This window comes from Crocodylus siamensis, chromosome 5 (assembly GCF_052110815.1).
Source record: "Crocodylus siamensis isolate JL-2025a chromosome 5, ASM5211081v1, whole genome shotgun sequence".
In the NCBI taxonomy this organism is placed as follows: Eukaryota; Metazoa; Chordata; order Crocodylia; family Crocodylidae; genus Crocodylus; species Crocodylus siamensis.
Genome location: NC_143399.1, coordinates 110,916,193 through 110,940,927, shown reverse-complemented (window position 1 = coordinate 110,940,927; position 24,735 = coordinate 110,916,193). Strand labels below are relative to the sequence as shown.

Below are 24,735 nucleotides of genomic sequence, written 5' to 3'. Positions count from 1 at the left end.
CATGGTCTTCTATTGAAAAGAAATGTTGTTCAGGAAGCATCTGAACAGGGTCCAAAAAATCATTGTAATCTTGTTAGCTACATACCTTTATAAGAGAACTTTATTTAGTACTGTAATTTTTTACAGTGTTCAGAAATATAAGTGATAGCATTTTAAATGCAACAGGTCATCATCCCCTGATGCTTAACAAACTGCACAAAATGGAATTACCATCAAGCACTTTCTTCAGAAGAAGGGGCAAGAATCCCTTAATGTTTCATTTTTTATGCAAATCCATCTGCATTCCGATCTTTTACTTCTACCTATTTTATGTCAAGTTATATCTAACTTAAATTTCTGGGCCCCCAGTCTCAGTGATGTTAGTCAAATGCTAACCAACAATAGGAATTAAGGTCAGACTTTTCAAAAGTGTCTGGCAAGTTTTGAGTGCCATTGGAGGGACCTGGTTTTCTGGAGGCATTTGAGCCGATTGAATGCTCATTTCTTTGTTTTGTTTAGCTGCCTCCATTGTTATGTAAGATTTGTAGGCAAGTGAGGAAAATGAGCCTTCACCTTAGACTTGAAATGAGAATGTTTTACTTAACACCTTGGTTTCTGAAGGATCGCATAAAGTGCAGAACTGTATAAATGCAAAACACTACTGATCAGCATACTGGCATTCAGATCTGCACATTTAAGCACCAAAGGGGAGGGAACGCGCACTACCTCTTACTTTCCCTTGCATGGATGTGTTATGATGGTCTTCGAGGAAAATGTCAGATGAGCATTCCGCACATGAACCTTAAAACTGGACTGCTTTTTTTTCCCCCTCAGGCCATATGGAGTCCATGCCCAATGTGCATTGTTGGCTTTTAGTCACTGAGACACCCTAGCCTTGTTTCTATTGACTGATGATGTCCCACCCACCACGGAACTGTGTTGGGACTGCAGACTGCTTGTACAGGTATGGTAGATCTCGTGGTCATTTTTTGGTACAATATTGCAGTTTTTTGAAGTTTTTTTTTTTGCTTTTTTTTAAAGACCCTGTGGGATATAAATCATAAAAACAAAATGAAAAAAAAAAACTTTAGAAAACTGTAAAAGGGCAGGAGAGGAACTTAATTCACTTCTCCAGGCTGGCTCTGGTCTCTACCGCGGTTCTGTGGTGAGTGTGACGTCACAGCCAGAAAGCATGCTAGAGTGTTTCACTAACTGAAAGCTGACAGTTTGCAGTGGGCTCAGACTTCGCAGGCCCTGGAGGTAAAAAGGAAGAGGTAAGCTTCAACTTTATATCTGGTCCATTGATGTAGTTATTTGGTGCATTCACTGATGTAATTCTAAAGCAGTTAGAGGCTTTTTTTCCCCTTTTTATTCATTTGCAGGTTACTTTTTAAAGATTCCACCTTTTTTCTCTAAAGTGCCAAAAAGAGCCTCAGACCTTAAAAATGTATCTACATATACATGTTGCATACATTAGGGGAAATCCTGGACTCATATTCGCTTTCATCAGGCACAAGTTTTCAGCCAGTAAATGAACTACTTCTGTGTGTAAAGTGCAGCTTTTTGAGCTCTGTTAGCTGTAGGTGGATGGCAAGTCATTCTAACAAAAGAAATAAAAAAAGATTGGCGTGATAGTAAAAGGGTGCCATTTTACTGACATTGTTGTCCCATCTTTTGCTTCACACAATTGCTGTGAAATTTTAATGCTGCTGTGCAGTTTTCTTATATCAGTCTACATAGACAGTTTGCAGCTTTATTGGTTTCAGAATGTCCACTTAATCTCCTAAGCATGACAGGCTTTTAGGAGCGTCAGCACTCATGACATTAAAACCAATATGCTTTTCCAGACAACATCGCTTACCTTTTTTCAATAAAAATAGAATTCTATTTTGTTTTTGACAGATGAATGATGGACCACTATGTAAGTGTAGTGCAAAAGCCCGACGAACAGGAATAAGACACGGCATTTATCCTGGTGAAGAGGTAACTGGTTTAATATTGCATTTAGAAATACTAAATTGCTACAGGAGTCAGGTACCTGTTCTGTGCTGTTTTGTGGTGGAAATTATTGTTTCAGAATAAACCATAGAGTAATATGAAATCAGATTTCTTATTGGTTGCATAGTTTTATGTACTGGATGTGCTGCCTCTGAAAACTTGTACAAAACTGGGGAGGGTATTTGCTGACCTTGTACAGTCTTCAACTCTCTAAAGAGTCTATATTAATAGAAGAAAGAATGATTACAGAGCCACTGGCACTAACTTTCTTCATGATTGCACATCTTGACACTTGCTGCTTTGGTTCAGCATGGAAGCTGTCACTGGAAACTACTAGATGACATTTGATAATTTTGTGACAAGAAAAATGTACTGAGATGTACCTCAAAATGTTGATTTCATATGCATAGGACAACTCCTGCTAAAAGAAATTGTTGTTTTCAACTGCAGAGGTAATAATTTTTTTAACTTCTATATTCTCTTCCATATCTTCATTTTTAGAGTACATTTAGATTCCATCAGACTTTTAAAGGAAATGCCTTGTGTTTATAAAGCAATCAAGGCTCATGGTAGAGGTGATATCTTTTATTGGACCAACTAAATTTTTGTGGGGAAAAAAAATCTTTAATTGCAAGCTTTCAAGCACAAACACCCTTCTTCAGGCATTGTAAAGAAAAGATTGTAAAACTTCTCCTGGGTAGAAGTGAAAGTTTTTCTCCGCTCTTTTCTGTGATGCCTGGAGAAGGGTGTTTGTGGCCACAAGCTTGCAATTAAGGATTTTTTTTTGGAAAAATCTAGTTCTAATAAAAGATATCACCTTTATCACAGGTCCTGATTGCTTTTTGCTCTAGACCAATGTGGCTACAACCTGCATACTCGACACATGGAAAATATTGAATTTCAGCCTTGTGTTCATAAAAGTATTCAAGAGTATGTGTGCTGTTTTGAAAATCCTGGACTTTGAAATCTCAGTGTACTGCACTTACATGCATAGGTACATAATTCAATCAGTGGCATAACACAATGCCACTTCCAGTTTGTTGCCTGGTGCTTCCTTATAACTGATACTGATTATCTGCACATTAGGCAAGTACATAAACTACGTAGCTGCTTAGCAGTTTTCATTCTAGGTCTCTGCTTTTTACTCTGGCTAATACATAAATATGTTATAGGGGAAGCAGCTGTCCAAGAACTGCTTTTAGAAATCTTGAAAATGAGAGGACACTAGTCATTTTCAGGAATACCATCTCTCCTCATTTTGCAGGCAGCCTCCTATTTCACAGCTAGCTCAGGTGAGCCAATATTATACCTCAGTCAGTGCACATGTAGCATTATAATCTACAACTCAGGACATTTATGAAGCCCCACAATGCTGTACTTTAGGGAGAGACACCCCCTCACAGTGAATCCAATATATTTCAAATTTTCTCCAACAAAGATATTTCTTTCAATTAAATTTGCTGAGAGGACAGTGAAGAGGCCTTGGTATAGTTAGGACAAGTTTTATTATACATAAAGTTGTTCTGGACTAAAACTTATATGATTAATAAACCCCTCCTCAGAGAATTCCCCTTGATTCTTAATTTTAGGAAAGTAGAGGAAGCAATTCCAATACTGAAAAAAATAGAGAATTCTTAAACGTATCTTTCCAAAATTATTTTATCATGTGTAGAGAAAATGTTAATAGAGATACAGTGCTCTCTATTAAATGCAACTCTAGTTTCACTGATTCTATAAGCTGTTCAAAGGCCTCTCCATATTTAGACTTAGTCATTCACATTTATTTAATGAGAAGCCATTATGGTCTGGTAATTAGAGCAGGAGACTGGAACTGGGATGGGTATTCTGTTTTTATCAGTGATTTTGGGCTAGTCGCTTTAATTTCCAAAAACCTTAAGTTTTTTTTTCTTTCTGTTAAGTGATCATCTTTTTAAAATCTTTTTAATGTGCACTGAAATCCTTTAATGAAAGCTAAGTGTAATATAGCTATCTATCTATATTGATATAGATATAATACTACACTTAGCTTTCATATATATAGATAGATATGTATACTTTTAAGAGATATATCTATAACTTTTTTGTCAGAATTACAAAAAAGGAACTTATTCAAAAGCAAACCATCCTGACGCTTAAATAAGTGAATTGTGTGCAGGAAAAGTGTAAAGTGATATGAAGAATATATAAATTGTAGTTACCCAGTTCAGAGAATTGAAATAGCCATTTTAGATGCTTATAAAAGTTTACTAAAAAATGTGTCCTGGTACCCCAGTCTCCCAAAATATAATTATAGTTCTGTGACTTTTTTTTCTTGTAAATATTTCACGGATATTAGAAATGTTTTATTTGTTCTTTTTTATCTAAAGTATCTTTGACTCTCCCTAATACTTCTATTAATTTCTTTTCTATAAGCCTATTAAACCATGCCGTCCTATGACCAACAATGCTGGAAGACTGTATCACTACCGGATTACTGTGTCACCTCCCACAAATTTCTTAGTAAGTACTTTGTGAAGAATTCCAGCCAAGAGTTTTTTTGTTTTTTAGGTGAGGTATATAACACTGCTGCTAATTTTATCTTATGTATTTTTTTAGACTGATCGACCAACTGTTATAGAATATGATGACCATGAATATATTTTTGAAGGATTTTCTATGTTTGCACATGCCCCACTAACAAATGTAAGTACACTCATTCTTATATGCATGGTGGTTGTCTAGAAAACAGGCTATTTCTGTCCTTTCAATAACACTTCTATAAATCACTGGTGCACATGCTTTGAGAAGCTTCCTGTCATTTTCAGTGTATCAGTGGAGGGTGACATTCGTGCTAATGAGTCTCAGGTTTTGTCCTGACTAATTGGTGTAAGAATTCCTTTCATAATGTGATTGAAGCTTTAATAGGCAACAGAATAACATTTTTACAAGCGTCAAGGTTTGGAAGTGAAATAAACCATGCTATAACTCATTAAAACTGTTAATTGGCTTTAAATTGGATGATGGTTTTTTTAAGTTGAGAAAGTTCTTAGGAAAGGAAAACTAATATTTTGAAAAAAGAAAATGGGAACGAATTAGTGCAGTATTAGTATTACTAGTACCTTTTTAAAAATAAAAAAGATGTGCTGTCCCTAGAAGGAGGTTTTAATAAATTCTTCAAGTTTTTAATGCCAATTTGTTTGTCCATTAAATTATTAATAAACTTGTATATAGTTTTTTGCTTTAAGTATTTAGATTCCATTGGTTTGCAGCCTTGGTTTAGAATCCTGGTTCAAAAATGGGTGTCCTTTTATCCTTTTGTTTCTCAAAATCAAAGTACTTAACCTCATCTGAATGAAAGCCCCTGCATGTTTATAAAAAAAACTGCATGTTTACAAATGTCCCGGGACAAGGGGAAGATATGAACCCTGAAGAGCTAAAGGGGGTCCCTGGGGGACAATACACCCCAGGGAGAAGGAGAAGAAAGGGGGGAATGAACAAAAACATCTTACCGGCTGTAGGAACCACGGCGGAGCAGGAAGCGGCAGCGGGATCCGCACGGCTCGTTAGCCATGGTTTTTTTAAAGTGAAAGCAGCTGGGGAAAAGGGGGAGGAGAGCCGGGCCGGAAGCATAAGAAGGGGAGACAACAAGGCAGCAGGAGGGGAGAGATGGTGAGAGAGCACCGAAAGAGGAACCCCTGGACCAACCGAGGAGGTCGGGGAACCAGGGAACGCTACTCGCAGGTCAGAAAATGGTCCGGAGCTGCTCCCATGTAGAGACGCTGCCGCTGGACTGAGAAGGACCCAGGTATCCCAGCTATATATAACCCTTGGGCCACGAAGAGAGCCTACAGGAGGGACCTCATCAATGGAGACCGAGGCCGGCGGATCAGCGGGAAAAGAGGTAGCCAATCGAGGGGCCAGTTAAGACCCTCACGTCCGAGACAGAGGACCCACGTAGGAGCCCATTGAGTGAAGGTTCCTTTGCTGAGGGACATGGAGGGCGGACACGCGTGAAGATACATCACGGGCTAAGGGAGGTAGCACTGGGGGGGGTAGTTGGTGAAGGGGCGCATGCCACTACTAGGTGCTCCAGGGTAGTGATCAAGGCAGTGTTAAGAAGGGGCACACAATTGTCGTGCCAGTCTCTTTTCATTGTGTTGTTATTTTGTTTACCCTGGACACCGGAGTAAAAGTGAGACAGGGCTACTAAGGGCTCAATAGTTAGGGGGCCTAGGTTTATTTAACCCTCATCCTGACTCCAGCAGGAACCAGGAAGACCCCACATATAGAGAGGGTTGGTCGCTGACAACAACTGAAGCACGCTGTCAAGGCTGGGTATAGGGTGAGGTACAGGGGAGGTTGGAGCCTCGCGAAGAAGATCACACCTTGACCTGGGGTAACCGGTATCAGATGGTCAGACCCCTCCACTACTGAGATATCATCAAAGTCGTGGCTGGCGGGATTAGGAGGGGAGAAGACTGCCCGAGGTAGGAAACCATGGCCCCATACCTTTGAGGGATGGAGCGGAAGGTTATCATCAAATCCCAGGGCTGGGCGGCGAGGGACGGTATGATCGAGGCCCGATGGGTGCAACAAACCTAAGTTCAAAAGATACTTATAACTTATGCTATAGTTTCAGATAACATGTACTTCAGGAGTGGTCAAAATATAGCCTGCAAGCTGGATCTAGCCTGCCAAGGAGGTCTTTCTGGTCCCTGAAAGGTCTCTTAGCCCCACCCAGCCCAGGCGCAGTACATGTGGTACAAGCAGCTGATCCCACTGCCCCTCCGTGCACAGCAGGGCAGGGGCAACGCAGTGACGAGCCTCAGCTTCCACTCAGCCCCTGCAGCGGCAGCTCATTCTGCTTGGTTGCCACTGCCAGTGTCACTGCTGTCACCGCTGAACCCAGACCTGTTGCCCAGGCACTGCCCTGCACCCACAGGGTAGATGGGCAAGGTCTCCATGAAGTCTGCCCTGGGAACCCTGTGGGCAGGGTGTATTTGGCCAGGCAGATAGGATGGGGCTGCAGCTGGGTGGGGAGTGGCATCCAATAGTAGCATGAGCAGACGGGCAAGATCGTGGGGTGGTGACAGTGCGGGGTCTGGGGCAGAGCTGTAATCCGCTCCCTGCGCATCCCTCCCTGCGGAACTGGCACCTATCACAGGGATGTTCAGGGAGCAGATAGCAGCACTGTCCTGGGCCCTAACCTTGTGCTGTCACTGACCTGCAATCCCAGCCCTACCCATCTGCCTGCTCATGGCTCCATCTCATCCTACTGACTAAGCGTGCCCTGCCTGTGGGTTCCTGGGCCAGTCTCCATGCAGACCTCTCCAGCCTGCTCTGTTCAGTTCCCCCAGCAGTGGATAGAGGGCAGATGGGCCTGGGGCCAGATAGTATTGATTGATTCCCTCCTTCCCTCCCTCTGGCCTGTAATAGCTCACCAAAACTCCTTAAGTGGTCCTCCAGTGCAAATAATTGCCCATCCCTAATCTGCTGCCTTTTCTACAACTGCATGGATTGGAGGCTCTGACTATTATAATTGAAAGAAGCTACAAAGAAAATATTTGTTGACTTTCTTTGATGTGCTTTCATTTGGTTTGTTTTTTTTTCCGGAATGACAAAATTTCAGAGGTTTTCTCCCATTATAATTTGAATTTGTGTGATATCATTTAAAAAAATAAAAATAAATTGCTTACATTCCCTAACCTTTTGCTTTTCTGGTACTCTAAATATTTATAGGCAGCCATATAAAGAGGACTGGGCACAAAGCCATCCAGTTTGGATAGTGCAGAGACACTTTGACAGATAATATAACTAACGATCAAAGAGCCACCTTACTTTTAGAATTTGGTCCATTCTAATTGAGGTATAACTCAGAATTGTGGGAAATGGCAAAGAAAATTCTCACTGTCTTATACTGCAGAGTTTGTTGGTTTGTGGTTTGGGAATAAAACTATTGGAACCAAATTAGCAGTTCTGCTATACAGTTTTTGTTAACTAAGTGAAAATAAGCATAGTTATGCATATGTAGCAGCATGCAATGATTCTGATAAAATTACTTCTCTTTTATTTACGACATACAGCCATTAAGTAATGCCATTTAGTTTTGGGGGTTTTTTTCGTCTAGTCCCAACTGCTCCCAGAGATGCAGGGCCTTCACAAGGAGAATTTGTATGCTCATTGTAAAGCTTTTGACATCAAGCATGTGGGAATTGCCATTTCAGAAGCATTTCAGGACATGCTCGATAAAAGGCAGATGGCTAAGTATAGCTTCCACATGGTGCTATGCAAGAATGGAGATAACATAACAAAATCTTTTAATGACACAAATTGACATAGCTTGGGGAGGTTTTGCCTACAATCTGCAGCTCTTTATCAGAGATGTTTATTAGCTGAACTGGTCAAAAATTAGGTAAAATGATTTGTCAGATCATATGTTACCTAAGTAATCTGTCATTTGTGTAATAGTATCCACCCAGATTTTAATAGTTTTATTCTTTGACTGTTACTCAGCTAGAAGTACTGTTCCACTTTAAGTGCATCTGTCCAGGAAGAACTTGTTTATGGTTATTTTGGAAGCTGCTCATCTATTTCAAGTACTACTTTTCTGTTTTCTCTATTTTGCTCAGAATACAAAGGGCACAGGTCCTAGTTATTAAGCAGCTGATTCAGAATGACTTGACTTATTAATGTTTAGACCTCTGTTAGAAAACAATGAGGTGCTCACCGTTTTTAAGGCTTTTTTTTCAATATTCCTTCTTTCCAAAAATTATCGCATAGCACAACTTAGCAAGTACCTTTGTAATCAACAAAACATGATGGTTAAACTCTAGTATCCTCCCAAAATAGGATTGGTTATTTTCTTAGTTTTAAATCAATTATCCTTATTTAGCTCTTGTTTTTTTTCTGAGTTTTGTTTTAAAAGAGCCAAGAGTAGATTAGTGAAATCACTAAGATAGTGGCATCTGGAACCCTACTAGAAATGACTACATATGGCAGAAATCATGTATGGATTAATATTAGTGGGTCTTGTATGGTTACTTATGAAAGAATAAGCCCTTGAGGGCTACAGGGGGAGGTGTAGGAAGGCAGGTTGTCATGCCTGAGTTGAGTTTATTAAATTTAGTGCAGGTCTGTAAAGGTGTAGGCTTCCAACCTGCATGCATCTCCCTTCCAACCTGCCTGAATCTCATTGCTGGATCGAAATGCTTAATTGCTTTTGTTCATGAATTGATTGCCTGAAATAGCTGTTCCTGAAGAAAACTAACCTGGGAACAGCCAGGGTTAAATAACTCCCAGAAGAGTCTCTTCTGGAAGAACAAATGTCTGTACATATCATGGCCTCTCTCAGAAAACAACATTGTCATCCATCATTCCCCCTCCACACCAGGGAGACGGTGTGTGACTTGCTAGACTCTGCTGCTCCAGCAGGAAGCAGAACATGTCCTGCTTCACAGTCCTCACAGTGTGCTTCAGGGAAACACAGCTGACAGTAGGCAGTTTGGGTCAGGTAATCAGGGCTGCTACCATCTGTCACCAGGCAAACTAAGGAAGCCTGTGGAGTATGCCAAGATGTGTACAACTACCCCCCTTCCACTGGGTCGGCTTCAGTGTCAGCACTGCAAACTGTCAACTCTTCATGGTCTTAGCATTCAAATGTCTGTACATATGGTTCTTGTAAGTTTCTCTACCAGGAGAACAAACCTGGGAGATTATGTAAATGTGTGGACTCAACAGTTGGAACATTTTGTTGTCTAAATAATTCTTAGCTTGTTCACACACAGCAGTTAGAACATAACGAGTTTTGAAACATTCCCCTTTGGAAAGGACTCCAAACATATGGATATCTACACCCTTACTCAGACTGGTGATCTAGAAACCCTTAGGAAGCACAAGATCACAATTCTTTCCCAACCTATACCCTATTTTGTACTGTATATGAATGCAGTTTGTTTGGGACAAAATTATGATTACTGAGAGATTATATTTTTATTTTTAAAATAGGAAAATAAAACTAGGTGGCATTTTGAAGGTAGTAGTTCTACACAAAAATATATAGAAGTCCCTTATACTGAAGACAACTGTAACTGATGCACAGAAATTAGAGAGAAAAAGATTTTTCAGTGTGTTTGTTTTTACATTTAGCAACATCTTCCTCAGCTTCGTGGGTGTTTAATTCCATTTCATTTTTCATGGGCCAATATACAACATTTTCTCATGTCTGCTGTGTGGCACTAGCATATACTTTACCGTGGTCACTCTAGAAAATATGCTTTCCAGTAGTAGCAGCAGCAGAATGGAAACTGAAAAAGCAGCAAGAAGTTGGAGAGGCACTAGAGTGGTTTGGCCTACATAGTTTTGAAAATGCTTTTGAGTATGTCTCCTATTCTTTCTGCAAATGCCATGGTAGTAATAGATTATATGCGTGCAGAAGCACATACGGGCGCACATGTGTATAAATTTATGTTACATATAATACATAAATATGCATTATCAATTGCATTATTGTATATTTTATATGATATCATTACTGATATTATGCATTATTGCATAATATAATGATGATAATTTATGAAAGCAACAGCAGAATTTTTGGAGAAAGCCCCTTAACATTTTCACAGAGAATTAAAAATGAACAAATTCTATTCATGAGAGGATGTGTTCTATCAGGAATTTGAATATTTTGCTATCAGGTAATTTGTTTAAAAATTAATAGTTCTTTTTAAAAATAAATTGAGCGAACAGTCTCAGCAGATATGGTAAAAAATGGTTGAAATATTTTGCACCTATACAGTGCCCTTCTAAAGTATTTTTTGGACATAATGTATGTAAACCTATAAATCTGTACTTCAAGCCCTTACATCTTGCTTTCATTACATAAAGGTAGGTTAGGCCAGTATGGCTAATAGAATGGTAAAAACACTTGACCTCTAGGTCACTGGATCAATATGGAATGCTTTATCATCAACAGTAAATTCACATACAAACATTACATTTTCAAAGCAAGAGAAGATGGATCAATTGTTTTATTAAGCTTTGCTTCCGCTAAACAAAATATCATCTCCAGGAGATGGCGATATTTAACCATCTCTTGTAATCCTTCTTGTCACTCCTGTTATTAAGACAGGTGAAGTCTTGGTAGTCATTTTGTCTCTGTCTCTTTTAGGCTGCTCACTTGCTTGTTTTTGTACATGTGCTTGCTTCCTCGCACTCTCTCTTTCTCTCTCTCTCCCCCCCACCTTTGTATGAGCTTAGTGGGGCGATAGTTTTAGTAAATGCCCTTTTCATCAGGTGGAAATACTAGGGGAGCTGAACTGTTTAAATGAAGTAATCAGTGCTGTATGTCTGTTCAAACTGAATGTCTGTTCCATTTTCCTTCCAGATTCCTCTATGTAAAGTAATCAGATTTAACATTGACTATACAATTCATTTCATTGAAGAGATGATGCCTGAGGTAAGAAGAATAATTAGTCAAAAAATCAGGTTGGGTTGAATTACTGATATATGATAAAGGATTAAATCTAGTCTTGTGTGTTATGTCAGAGGCAAGACTAAATTCTGACTGTCTGGCTTGATGAAAACTTATATATATGTTTATAAAAGTCTAGGTATCTATCTGAAACACCATACATTAAGAAGAATATAAAAAATATATGGCCTTCTACAAATGTACATCAGGCAACATGCCTCAGCTCAGTTTATATCCCTATTTTATCCCTATTTTGCAGGTGAGGAAACTGAAGTACAGAGGGCTTGGTGATGTGCAAATTGCACCATTAAGTCTAGAAGCTGATTTTGAAATCCTAGAATAAGGCCTATCTTTTATGTCTTTGGATGAATGTCATGCATAGTTTGCGCTATATATGAGGAGGTGCCAGAGCACTGCTTAAAAGTGTGTTTAAGGAGTACTTGTACTAATACTTGCAGCAATTTCAAAATAGGTAAACTGTGTTAACTGTGAATGAACTAAGTCTATGGGTGCTACATGCAAATTACTACAGCTATGGGTCTGGTAGTGAGGAAGGGGCTGCAGAAGAAAGAAGTTGGGGAGGCAGAGGACAAAAGGGGCTACCTGACGCTCCCGCTTTATTTTTCCTGCTGTAGCACTGTGAGGGGAACAAATTCAAGGTAAATTTGTTGGTAATGAAAACCAACTATGAAGTTGATTAAACATAGCCAACACTGGGCTGACTATAACATGTGTGGCCCATATTGGGCAAACATGGTATTACCACAAGATAGTTTTATTACTGATAATCAAGTGCAAATTAGATTCAGTACCTGGAAAATTAAAACTAATTTATAAATTTTCATTATATAGCTTCCAAGTATTGGGTAGTCATCTTATAGTCAAGTATATACAGTAGGTTTTTTGCCCGCATAAATTCCCTGTTCATACAAACAAAGCAAATTCAGTTTATAACCTGGGCTTTTGTTTGTTTGTTTGGCTTTTTTTTATTTGCTAAAAGTAGTGTTTAGCTAGTTTTTGCAATAAATTGCTGAAATGGAATTTCATGCTTAGGTGTAGAAACACGCTTGCATATTAACTACAAAGACAGGATCAATGTTTAATTTAGTCACATATATTTACATATTTTTCCTGATTATCTGTCTTTTCTGTCACTCAGCAGTAAATTTAATCTAAATATATGCAAAAGGCCTGAAATTCCAAAGCAAGATTAATGTGATTAACTTCTTGTTATTGAATCTCCTATGTTGCCTCCACATCTTGCTTCAAAATAATAAACTGAGCAAGCAAAATGGGGAACTTGACGTTGTTGTTGGAGTCTGGTCGATTGCCTCTGCCTATGGCAGCGCTTCCAAACCTTATTTAATGATGCAGCCTGTCAAAAAGACTGTGTTCCTGGGTTTAGAATTTATTGTCTGCCTCTTATACGTACAATTTATATTGATCTGGCCTAGTATTTTAAGTAACGGTCCCTTCTTTTTTCAGACTGAAAAGAGTTGCTATTTGGAGTACTTTTTTTTCCCTAGTTGATGAGGCAAATTCCTTTTTCCTGCCTGCTCTTACGATCATAATCCTCAATTTGTGATGTGCTGATTTGTTGCTGTGGGAGTGGTAGTGATATTGCAGATGGTGATTTATTGGCTCTTAGCAAGAACAAGCAGGAGTAAGAAAATTACGAGAGAGGTTTTCCTTATAAATATATCATCTCTTTAGCTTACTCAGGTGAAAAGCTTTCGGCGCATAGTAAATTATCTTGTAGTCCTAAACTCATAATTTCTTCCTCTGCTGTGAATTTGGGCATTTAATAAAGAACCCACAATATGCATGGACAGTGCTTTCTGAAGAGGCCACTCTGTTGCCTAAGATGACTACAGGTATATCAGTACACTTCTTAAAGCCAAGTGCTAAGAGAAAGTTAAACATATTGACAGTTAAACTCATAATATTGACCAGTATTATTTGTGTTTAAATACTTATATAACAAATATGACCAGTTGTGAGATCAGCATTATTTGTGTTGAAATACTTGTATAACAATATCCTGGTTTCATTGTATTTTTTTCCCCCCAGAATTTTTGTGTGAGAGGACTTGAATTATTTTCCTCGTACCTGTTCAAAGATATTTTGGAACTCTATGACTGGAATCTTAAAGGTAAATATAATTTACAAAATAGTAAATGTGGAAATACTGTATATATTAATTACAAATTCAATTAGTTATGGCTTGCTGTTAGATCATCCTTTTCCTGAAGAAGGGCATCAAGAAACAGAATTTAATGTTTGAATTTTAAGCAATAGGGACAACTTTCCAGTTTGTATTTACCAAGAGAGTACAGTTTATTTTATCTCTTTTTTGAAAAACTAGTACTTTCAAGTATGTTGAGGTTTCTTTTTCCTGTAAAGTTTTAAATAATGCAATGGGAAGGGAGAAGAAACAATAACATAGGACATCTTATTTTTTCCTTAGTGTGATTAAAGTTGAACAGTATTATTTTAAAGTACAAGACAAATCATGATACCAGCAAGCTCATTATTAACGTGTTTTTACAAAACTTCTATAGTGCATTCATTATAAAAGCAGAATTCTTTCTTTTCCATAACACTGCTTCAGAATAAAACTAAAAACATTGAAAGAGGGAAGGGGGGAGAGAGATCCACCAAATCCTTTTTTTCGTGACCTCTTAAAAAAATGATTTGTGACTACAGTTGATCACATGGAAATTTTTGCTATGTGGTATGCAAAATTACACAGTGGCGTTTTATTTTTACGATTACATACTTAGATAACTTTGTAGTTCAAAAAATCCTTGGCCATGTTGAATTCAGTGGTAAACTTTCCATGTAATTCAGTAACACCAGGATTTTACCTGTTGTTCTTGTCAACGTGTGTTCAAAGTCTTAATTTTTTTCAATGATTTTTTTTATTTAAGGTCCTTCACTTGAAAATGATTCCTCTTGCTGTCCAAGATTTCACTTCATGCCACGTTTTGTGAGATTTCTGCCAGGTATGTTTATAAAATGCAATTTTAGGGAAAGGGAGCGTTAACACCCTTAGACCTTTTTCTTCAGAAAAGGAAAAACCTCTCGTATGACTGAAATCTGTTGCTCCAGTTATAGTCTATGGTAGGGGTATCAAATTCATCCAGCCTTATGGCATGGATGAGCAGCATGAGGCTGGTCTGCTGGCTGGATCTCCTTCTCCTTTCCCCTCCCCCAGTGTACCTAATCTGGTGGCTGCTGCAGGTGGTCTGGGATCCACTCAGCATGCAGCATAGATCACAGAGCAGCTGAAATAGGTGCTGCTTGCAGCACAATTCATCAGGAGTGTCAGGCATGCTGCATGCAGTGGCTGCCCTGCACAAGCACGTACCCCAGCAGTTCTGGAACTGCAATGCACATGGTACCTGCTCCAATCAGTCCAAGACCCATGCCTTATGTAGCACAGATCCCAGACAGGCTGAAGCAGGTGCCATATGCAGCTCCCATCCCAGAAGGAATGCCACTCTTGGTCTGTCTGGCCAGGGCAGCCATTACATACAGCATGGCTGCTACTCTGGCTAGACTGCACCACACGTGGCATCTGTTCCAGCCGCTACAGGTTCCATGCCGCACGCAGCATGGGTCCCAGACCAGCTGGAGCAGACAGCAGGTTGGGTATGCTGGCATAAGGGGAAAAGGAGGGGGTCCAGTGGCCTAGTCTGGCCTGCAGACTGGCCCTGCTCATGGTTGTGTGCTATGCAGATACAAACACACCCAGGGTCAGCACTGAGGACCAGATGGCAAGACTCTCCAGGCCGCAATTGGCCTATGGCCCAATGTGTGACACTCCTGGTCTAAGGATTTAACAGAGGCACTTTGTTAATTCATTAGGGAAAATTTTATTTACAGTCCAAAGAGCGAGTGACTTGATTTTCTTTTTTTAAACAAAAGGATAGATGTCAGGAGCAGGAGAGGGGGAACACGGATGGCTGTACCGAGAGAAAGACACCAGCTTGACCCTTAGCCAAGAAAAATATTCAGTGTAGGAAAAACTATATCTCATCTTGTAGAAAGAGCCATTATAGGAGTTTCACACATCTGTGATGTTGGGGTACAGGAAAAATATCATAGCTCTATTGTATATTTTCAAGGCTCCATTGACTTCACCAGCTAAGACTCTGCCCCTGCTCATTCCAGATTTGTCTGCAGAGAAATATGCATGAAATAAGAGATGTACGTACTCTTCATAGTCAAAGATGTAGTATTACATAAAGTTGACCTAATTTTCTGATCAAAATACTACAAATACCTGCGTGAAGAAGGAGGGCAAAGTCCAAATTCTATTTTCATTATAGAAAGTAAACTTCCCGTTTGCTTCTCTGAGTAGAGAACTCTGCATTTGATAGATTCTGTGAGACTGTTTCTGACTTCATGCAGTATTAAGGCTGTCTTTACGAAGCTGAAGAAAATCTCTGAAACACTTCATGTATGTAACCTGACCCTTCTAACAGAAGGTTTTAATTTTAATGGTTTGGTTCCAAGAGCAAGTGAGCCTCAAGGGTTAGTGACTGCTCTGTCTAGTGGCATGGAGGAAGACAATGGTATAAATTCACCTGGATTTCCCTCCAAAGATGCTGTTCTATCACAACCATCACTTGCACCCATCTCTATTTGGGCTGGATGTAGACTGAAATGTTCTGTGCTGAAGAAAATTAAGTCTTGAGTCCCTATCTCCTTTGCACTTGGAACCTATTTGTAGCTAAACCAGGTTCATATCTGAATTGACTTCTCACTGTAGACAGGGTATTAAAGGAGCTTATCACTGCTGTTTCTCAGCAGTCCTACATCCTAGAAGGGTATTCAGTCAGAAGCAAATCTCTGGTGTTAGCTAGCAAACATTAGTTCAGTCTGTTCATGTAGTTTTATCTGTGGCCAACTGCTTGATCTCATCACCAAATGGAAATGTTTGACCTACCCAGAGTATATAACCTTTTTTTATTAGTCTGTTTGTTTTCTAGTTTAGAAGTTAACTCATTCTTTATTGGTAGCCTGGTTCATTTGTGCTGGAATAAATCTTCTTGAATGCACTAGAATCTAGTACTCTGAATGCGTAGTGTGAAACGTCTTATCCGTTTCTGTTTTTGCAGATCTCAGTGTCTGTCTGAGCTATTATAAAATAGATGCTTTTCCTCGGTACTGCTCCACATACACAATTCTTTGTCAGTGTGCTGACAGTTTAGAATCTCTCTGGGAGATACTTATTTTTAGCAAGTTTAAGTTACATTATTATTCTTTCTCCAAGGAGACATCCTTGGAGCTTATTAATCTCTACAGAGTGGGAATCTATTGCCCTCTGGTATATTTGCAGCAGGCTATTTATCTATACTACTTGTTCTTTTAAGATATATTGATGCAATAGATCCCCACGTGTCCGGTGACTGCCTCCTTAGAGATGGGAATGACTTGTTGGGTTTTTTCCTTTCTTGTCATATTTCTTTCACACAGAGTAAAGAGATACCATTTCTAGCTGTCCCTAGATTAGTGGGGGTGACAGGCACAACGGCTCTGAACTTTGAGCTAATCAAACAGGATTTACTGAGTGTCATTGACATGAGGGCTATGGAGCAGTAGTCTCTTATAACTGCATTTATTTATTTATTTATGGAATAGACAAGAAGAATCTGTTACAAAATAGAAAGGTTTGTTTGGGGTTTTTTGAGGAAAATGGTATTGCCCGCAAACATCAGTTGCTTATGAAGAGTAGAAAAGGCTGCAGGAGACCAGAGTTCAATAATGCTATTCAGTGCAATCATCTTAGATAAACTGGTTCCTCCTTTTGTAAACTTCGTATTTTATTTATGGAATGTGAGTAAGTTGATGCACATACCACAGTTGCTGGTAGATATTGGCCAGTCCTTGTCAAATGAGTATTCGTTATTGATAATGAAAGCTATCTGAATCTAGTAACCTGGGTCCTTTATATGGGAGTACTGTTCAAATTTAGAAGCTGTTTGTGTTTCAGGTGATCAGTTCAGATGTGTATTTACTGCTTTTATTTATTAAAAACAATTAACCACAACAAAAATTGGGTATGAATCTATTATAGAATCTCATTTTACTAAAGAGACTTCTAGAAGTTTGTGAGAATAAGTCCTGTTGCTGACCTTCTGTGATCTAGGTCTTGTCTTTGGTGCACAGGTCAAATCCAGACTGGTAGAAGAGAATCAATCAATATATTTTAGGTGGAAATCAGTTTAAATTTCCTTGCCCCCAAATGGTGATTTAATGAGATTTTATTTTTATGCTTGCTTTTCAGCATACTGAGAGGTAGTTATCTGGGTTAGTGTGAAGTAGACAGAAGTGGAGTCTCATTTTACCTCTCTGAATTGGTTAGCATCCTGAAAGGACCAAGTGGCACATTCTAAACTATTACGGTATTAGGGTAGACTATTAGGCCACATCCAGATGAGCAGGGGCGTGTGCTCGCAGCGGCACAAATAGTAGCAGCACAACTTTGTGCCACTACTTTGTGCCTTAACACGTGTACCTGCATGTCAAGGTTCCCTCTAAGCTGCGCACAGTAAAAAAAACTTGCCACACAGTAACTTTTTAATGCCGTACACCTGCCCAGAGAGGAGCTGGGCTGTGGCTTCCTATAAACTTTGGGCGCGGAGTGCGGCAGACGCACCAGGGCCGGCACGGGACACTTACCAGTGGTAAGTTACTGCTTGGCTGCACGGGGGCCACTCCGCTCCACTCCTCCGCTCTGCTCCACTCCTTAGTCCCCACTGCGCTGGCATCCCTGTGGGGAAGGAGAGCAGCACGGGGCAGGCAGGGGCTCCTCCCCAAGGTGAAGTGGGGCAGGAACGGGGGCTGGGGCAGAGCCAGGCACCACGCAGGCTCCGCCAGGTCCAGGGAACTGCTCCGTTCCCCAGCCCCTTTGGGCGAGCTTTGCCCTGAGCCCCGACACCACGTGCCTCCCCGTTCTATGGTGGTTGGAGGCACGGAGAACCTGCCTTGTGAGAGGAGATTGGTGGGTCATAGCCCCAGGCTTCAGGACTTCTGCTGATCACCTGAAGGAGCAAGGAAGAGCTTGCCCCTCTCAGCTTTAAGCCCTGGATATTGGCTACAGCCAGAGGTGGGAGACGGGTTGCAAGAGGCAGTGCTAGTGCCCCCAGAGACCTCCCAGCTGCAAGGACTGTAGGGGTTTTGCCTGCCTCTAGCATGGGGCATGGTCAGCTGTCTAGGTCTGTTTGAATACATCTTGCCCTGCCACTGCCATGGCAAAGGTCTCAGTGCTCCTGTTGTATGCCCCACTCCCATCCTGTGGCCACAGTGGAGTTTTGGGGCAGGGGCTGCCCTGGACCTACAGTGTGTGAAAGGGGCTGGAGTGGATGTTGTGGACCCCTTTGCACAGTTTTCTGCCAGCATGTTTAGGGGTCCTGCCTGGGAATTCCCAGCAGGTCCCTTCTAGTCTTATGCTCCTGAATGCAGGCATTCCTCTGGCATGTGCCGAAAGGGGGAGCTGGGGCCAATTTGGGAACGAATTGCAGCGACGTGCTCACGGACCACAGTGGTGCACTCACGGACCGAAGCAGCACATTCACGTGTTGCTACACCTGAGAGGGAACATTGCTGTATGTGCGCTTTGTTGTGGGACAAATTATCTTACTGTGGCAAAGTTTCCTTGCCCTGTTCCTTCCAGCTCCTGGTATGCTGGAGCAGCTGGGATGCAACTGGAGCAGCACCTGGGACATGCTCTAGCTAGCAGCCAGAGTTTCTCACTGGAGGAACAAGCCATTTGTTCTGGTGCATATCATTGTAGTGTGTTCTGTAGGGGTTTTTTTCCAGTGTTTTTTTGCTACTGGGAAATTTCGGTAGCAGATTTTGCCCGCACACTATAAATTTGCAGTGTGGGGCACATTTTACTATTCCATGGGTGCGGTTTGTGATATCACAGAGAGGTTTGTGGCACCACAAACCACACACCCCTGCTCATCTGGACATGGTGTTACGGTCTTTGTGCTGTAGCAAGTTTCCCATATTGTTTCCCAAATAGTTCCTATTTGCCTGTTTAGGATTTGACTAACTAATATTGAGGTAGGGTAGTGGCTGGATCAGATCTCCAGTTTATTGAAGGGAAATGCATCAAAAGCTTCTGCTTCTGCAGTGATGAACCCTTTCACCTGAAGATGTCTCCATATTTTCAGATCAACTTCATGTTGTTTAAAGAAGATATTCAAGACTTCCACCAATATTAAGACATCTTTTGCACTGAAATTAAGATATATTAAGACTCAAATATTGTGTTCTTTACTCAAATATTTCTTCCACTCAGAAGTCTACATAGAGAGTTGGCATCTGAGTGATGCTTCTCCAGACCAGCATGAATTAACATTCACATTTTTAGTTTTTGTGCCCATAACTGGCTGCCCAAACCAAGTCAGGTGCTTTTATTATTGTATCTTCTCACAAAACAACATTTTTGTAAAGTGCATTTCCTGATGCCTCAGAAATCATTAACAGTTTTCACACGCACTTGGTTCATCCAGTGACAGCATAAGTTCAGGCTACTCTTTAGTCTTTGTTACTGCACACGTAACACATAAGCACTACGCATTAGCTCATAATGTGGGAATAACTTATTGAATACATCCATAAATGTCACATAAAATTCTTCACTGTTCCTCAAGAAAGCCACATAGTGTCTAAAGGCTTTTTAACTATTGTTGTAAAAGACATGATAAAATGGAAAATGGATTTGGACCATATAACTTATGGTTCTACATGCTGGTTTTAAAGCCATTTGGCCAAATAGGAAGCTTTAGGTTTTCAGTGAGATGAAACCATTATTCTTTCTATCACTAATATTATTGTTCCTAGTTTAGCAAATTTAAGCATTTATGCCTGCGTACAATTCGTGAATAAATGTTTCCTACTAGTCAGTTCTTGGAGTAGTTCACACTTTATTTTGCCCATTCTAGTACTTTTATTCTTGATGTATTATTTTCCTTTAAGAATGTTTTGGAATATTTTAATGCACTTTTTAATTTCTGTTGTCAAGATGGAGGCAAAGAAGTGCTGTCAATGCATCAGATTCTACTTTATTTGTTACGCTGCAACAAAGCTTTGGTCCCTGAAGAGGAGATTGCCAATATGCTTCAGTGGGAAGAACTTGAATGGCAGAAGTATGCAGAGGAATGCAAAGGGATGATAGTTACCAGCCCTGGCATGGTACTGTGAACATTTTTTATTTATAAACAAGCCATGTATGCACCCTGATCTTGTCTGAGTAAGTTCTGTGTAGGTCACATTAGAAAGGGAGAAGGAAGCCAGTAAAAGCAACGCGCCCGTTCCAGTCTCAGAGCGGTTGGAGCAACTGCATTAAAAGTATGCTGAATTGAATAGAATTGGAGAGGCAGAATGTAATAAGCATACAGAAGTCTGACTTGATCCAAGACTGTGGAAAAATTCATATTGTGTTGCCTTGATTGCTAGGATATTTGCTTTGAGCTGAACTATCAAAATATACATTGAAATGACTCTGGTTTTTAGAAGGCTTTCACTATAATACTTGAACTCTGACTAATGTTGACAGGCATCCCAGTAACATTAGTTAGGTTTTCCCCATTTTATACATTGGGTGTTGAAGTGAAGAAAGATTAAAAGTATCCATTACTTCTATTAAATATGTTAGCAAAAATACACACTAATTTTGCGTGCATAACTTGAAATACCTGGGCCTGGAATTTTTGGAGCATTCAATATTTTATGGCACTGTCTGTATTGCACGATTGCTCCAGTCAACAGCATTCCCTCTGCAAATACTTCCCTACATATCTGAATTCTGCACCTAGAAAATGAGCACGGAGTTACTGGGTATCTGAAAACTCTGGTTGCTTGACTTGCCCAGCATCAGCCAACATCTCAGTGGTGCGGGAAAAAAAAGATTAGAAATTATGGTTGTAGCTGTGTTTGTCTAAGGACATAGGCTGGGAGGGTTCTTTGAGTAGACGTGCTATCTTTTATTAGACCAGCTGGGTAGTTGGAAAAAAGTTCTTGACAAGCTTTTGGACGCAGTAACCCTTCTTCAGGAAAAGGGAGTCTGCTGTTCTGAGACTCCAAGAAATGAGAGAAGCTGAAAGTGTGGCAGGATGTCAGTGAGAATGTAAATAGTTAGAAATTAGAAAATCAAAAGGTAAAGCAGAGAGGTAAAGCGGAGAGGGGGGAGTGAAAAAGCAGGCGGTGGGGAAAGGCTAACGGGAGACATTACAGTGATAGAATACAAGGTAGAAAAGAGGCGGTCTGTGAAAAAGGAAATAGAGATCAGGAAAACAGGAATGAGAGGAGCTCAACATGTGAGACAATGTCAGTGAAAATTGAAATGGGTAAAATTGTATAAAGAAAAGGTAAAGCAGGGGAAATCAGGATTCTCACTGACATCCTACCACACTTTTAGCTTCTCTCATTCCTTGCAGTCTTAGACCAGCAGAGACTCCCTGTCCCGAAGAAGGGTAACTGTACCCGAAAGCCTACCAAGAACTGTTTTCCAGCTACTCGGTTGGTTTAATAAAAGATATCACCAATACTCTAGGCTGGCATCCAAATTCCTTAATCTCAAGACCATCTTTTCTGTTTCTGCATCTCCCCCTTTTCACTTACTACTTCCCTTCCAGCTCACACAGCAAATGAGCCAGGTGTCTTACAGACAGCAGCCTCCTTTGCTTCCTAACCAGCAATGTATCATTTCCACAGAACTGTCCATTCTGTGCTCTTGGAAAAGCCATATCACTGATACGGCCAAGGTAGCATCCTGAAATTCAAGTCCCTGTTTCAAAGAATGAAGATATCAAAGTCTCTTACTAAAATGTTTTTTTTTTTTTTTTTCTAACTTGGGCAGCTGAAAAGATGTGCTTTTCCTTAATTATATTTTAAGTGAACTGCTGCTGTTGATGTTTTCCAAAAAGTTCAGTTTATGGCAGAGTCCTGGCATGTGAAGGTTCAGTTCAGATGTTTAATACCTGGCAAAGTTATAACCAATTGAAAACAGGATTTTATAGTAGGAGGGAGAAGCACAGTGTGGCAGTTAAGACTCTAGTAATTTGTATGGACTTTACCACATCGAAGTAGAGTATAGTATGAAAATTTAATATAAGCCTCTTCTCAGTCGGTATAAATTGACTTCAGCGGAGCTAGGCTGACATCCATCAGCTAAAAATTTGCTCTTTCATGTATGAAATCCTGTAGAAAAAATGTAGGTTGGTACAGTCCATCATTTTATAAATAGGAGGTGATCTTGTAATTAAAACATATGCACAAAGGAGCAAGATTTGCATGCATTGCATTAACTTTGGTTTTTCCTACCTTTGGAGTACTTAACCATCAACTCGTAGAATTCTGTAAGGAAAATTGATGGGAAGAATGTGCGTATGTATAGCTATATATAAATATAAAGATGATTTATTTGCTACGCTTTGAAATGTTATCATGCTATAATACCATGAAGGGAAAAGATCCTTAATATGCTTTCTTTCACTTAAGAAAAATGTGATGAGTTTTTCTTAGTCTGTGGATCTTTTTAAAATGATTACAGCATGCTCTACTGCGTGTAAAAATAAGTGAGAAGCAGAGCATGAAAGTGTCTTCTGTGCATTTCTACCACCTGTTATGAGATGAAACAACTCTATTGTGGAGATAATCTGAAGCTGCTTTAGAAAATGACACGTCTTACATTCAATTTAGTCAACTTTATATGACCAAGTAAATACTAAATTTGATTTTGTTCTTTTTACAGTATCATTTGTGAAATAAGATTCCTCCTGAGAACAAATCAGATTTTCCCATATTTTTTATTATATAGGAAAATATGTAAGTAGTAAGTACGCTATGCAGAAAAAGAAAACACTTTTGCTAGCCACACAAATTTGTTCAGATGGATAAAGAAGCAACAATAGCTCAGCATTATGATGAATAAATTAAAATTTTCAAGTTAGTTTACTCAAAGTTTGTATTGGAAGAGCTTTAAAGGTTCATATCTTTAAAAGACAGGCAATTATTTAAAAAAAAATGAAAATGTTGATGCTATTCCAGCCGGTATAAATAAATATCTTTATAAAGCTGTATTCTCTGCAATACCATCACAAATTTCTAAAATAAGCAAAAGCTATATTGGTCAGTTCTTGGATGGAAAACAGCTAAATAGCACCGTTTTTGTGAGCTGGAATTGAACCAAGACCAGCATGTGTTTCAAATGCTATTGTGCCATTTCAGCTCTTTTAATACAAGATGTTAAAACCATTAAAAGATCTCTCAACACTTTTTGTACGAGTTAAAGGGTGTATATGTGAAAGGCGAAACCTACATTTTGTGTGCCCTGTTTCCTTCTCAAATAGATACTGTGTAAATAGAGACTGAAAAGGGACATCATGTTTTCTCCTTCTTTTATTACCTTTAGAAATAATACAAGTATTAAGTTTGCTGTTCTGTGTTCTTACTAGAAGTCTGCTTTGAGAAATGAGAGACCTAGTGTTGGATTGAAAGAAGAAAATATTGATCCTGTAGCAGAGCTGACCCAGTTGTTTTGTCTGGCATTCATTGACAGCTTAAGTTAAGGGATAACATTGATGTTTAGGCACCTAAAGAAGCATGGTCCTATTTTTAATGATGCCAGAGTCACTCATTTCCCATTGATTTCTACTTTAGAACACGGTGGTTCTGAAAATAGGAGCCAATGCAATCCTAATGCCAGTAGTCTAAAATCAGATATTTTTTTATTTAGGTGCTTCAATTTGTGGGCATGAAGGATTAAACAATTTGCTTAGAAGGCATCTAATAGTTCAGGAAGGGTAATAATTACCCCTCCCTCCTCTCTACCCTTGCACCTTAAGTTTTTTTTCTTTGGTACCTATGATATTGCCATTTTTACCAATTTCCTAGGTGTTCATCTAGTCTGTTGGGAATGAAAAGATTATCTGAATATTTAAGATATTTCTGGAAATATCTGAATTTCTAATAGCAGGGGAGTCAGACATCAGAAAGGAGAGATATAAAAATAACTCATCTTGGAGTTGCCTCCTTGCATCATATAAAGACTCAAATAAGGTAACAGGTGACCTTGTGAACAGCGTTCTCGATTTCCTCCCTGAACTTCCAATAAGATACCCAATTGTACATTTCTTTGTCTGGTCTATTAGGTAGAAAAAGCCTTTGGAGCAAAAAATTCTGTGCACCTGCTTAAAATGCATAAAGTTATTTTTAAAACTTCATTGGATGCACAAGTGAAAATTAATTTTCCATCATCACGTATAAGCAGCTGCTGATGAACAGTTCTC

General features: G+C 39.6%; 1 protein-coding gene across 1 annotated transcript in view; it reads left to right on the top strand.

The window, feature by feature from the left end:
- The window catches only part of DROSHA (drosha ribonuclease III), a 107,180-nt gene that overhangs the window by 18,914 nt on the left and 63,531 nt on the right, over positions 1 to 24,735 (top strand). The window contains exons 8-14 of the mRNA XM_090049953.1: positions 1,882 to 1,962; positions 4,390 to 4,476; positions 4,573 to 4,659; positions 11,339 to 11,410; positions 13,496 to 13,577; positions 14,356 to 14,430; positions 20,469 to 20,638. Coding sequence (XP_089906079.1) covers positions 1,882 to 1,962; positions 4,390 to 4,476; positions 4,573 to 4,659; positions 11,339 to 11,410; positions 13,496 to 13,577; positions 14,356 to 14,430; positions 20,469 to 20,638 — 654 coding nt within the window. The remainder of the gene's footprint in view (positions 1 to 1,881; positions 1,963 to 4,389; positions 4,477 to 4,572; positions 4,660 to 11,338; positions 11,411 to 13,495; positions 13,578 to 14,355; positions 14,431 to 20,468; positions 20,639 to 24,735) is intronic.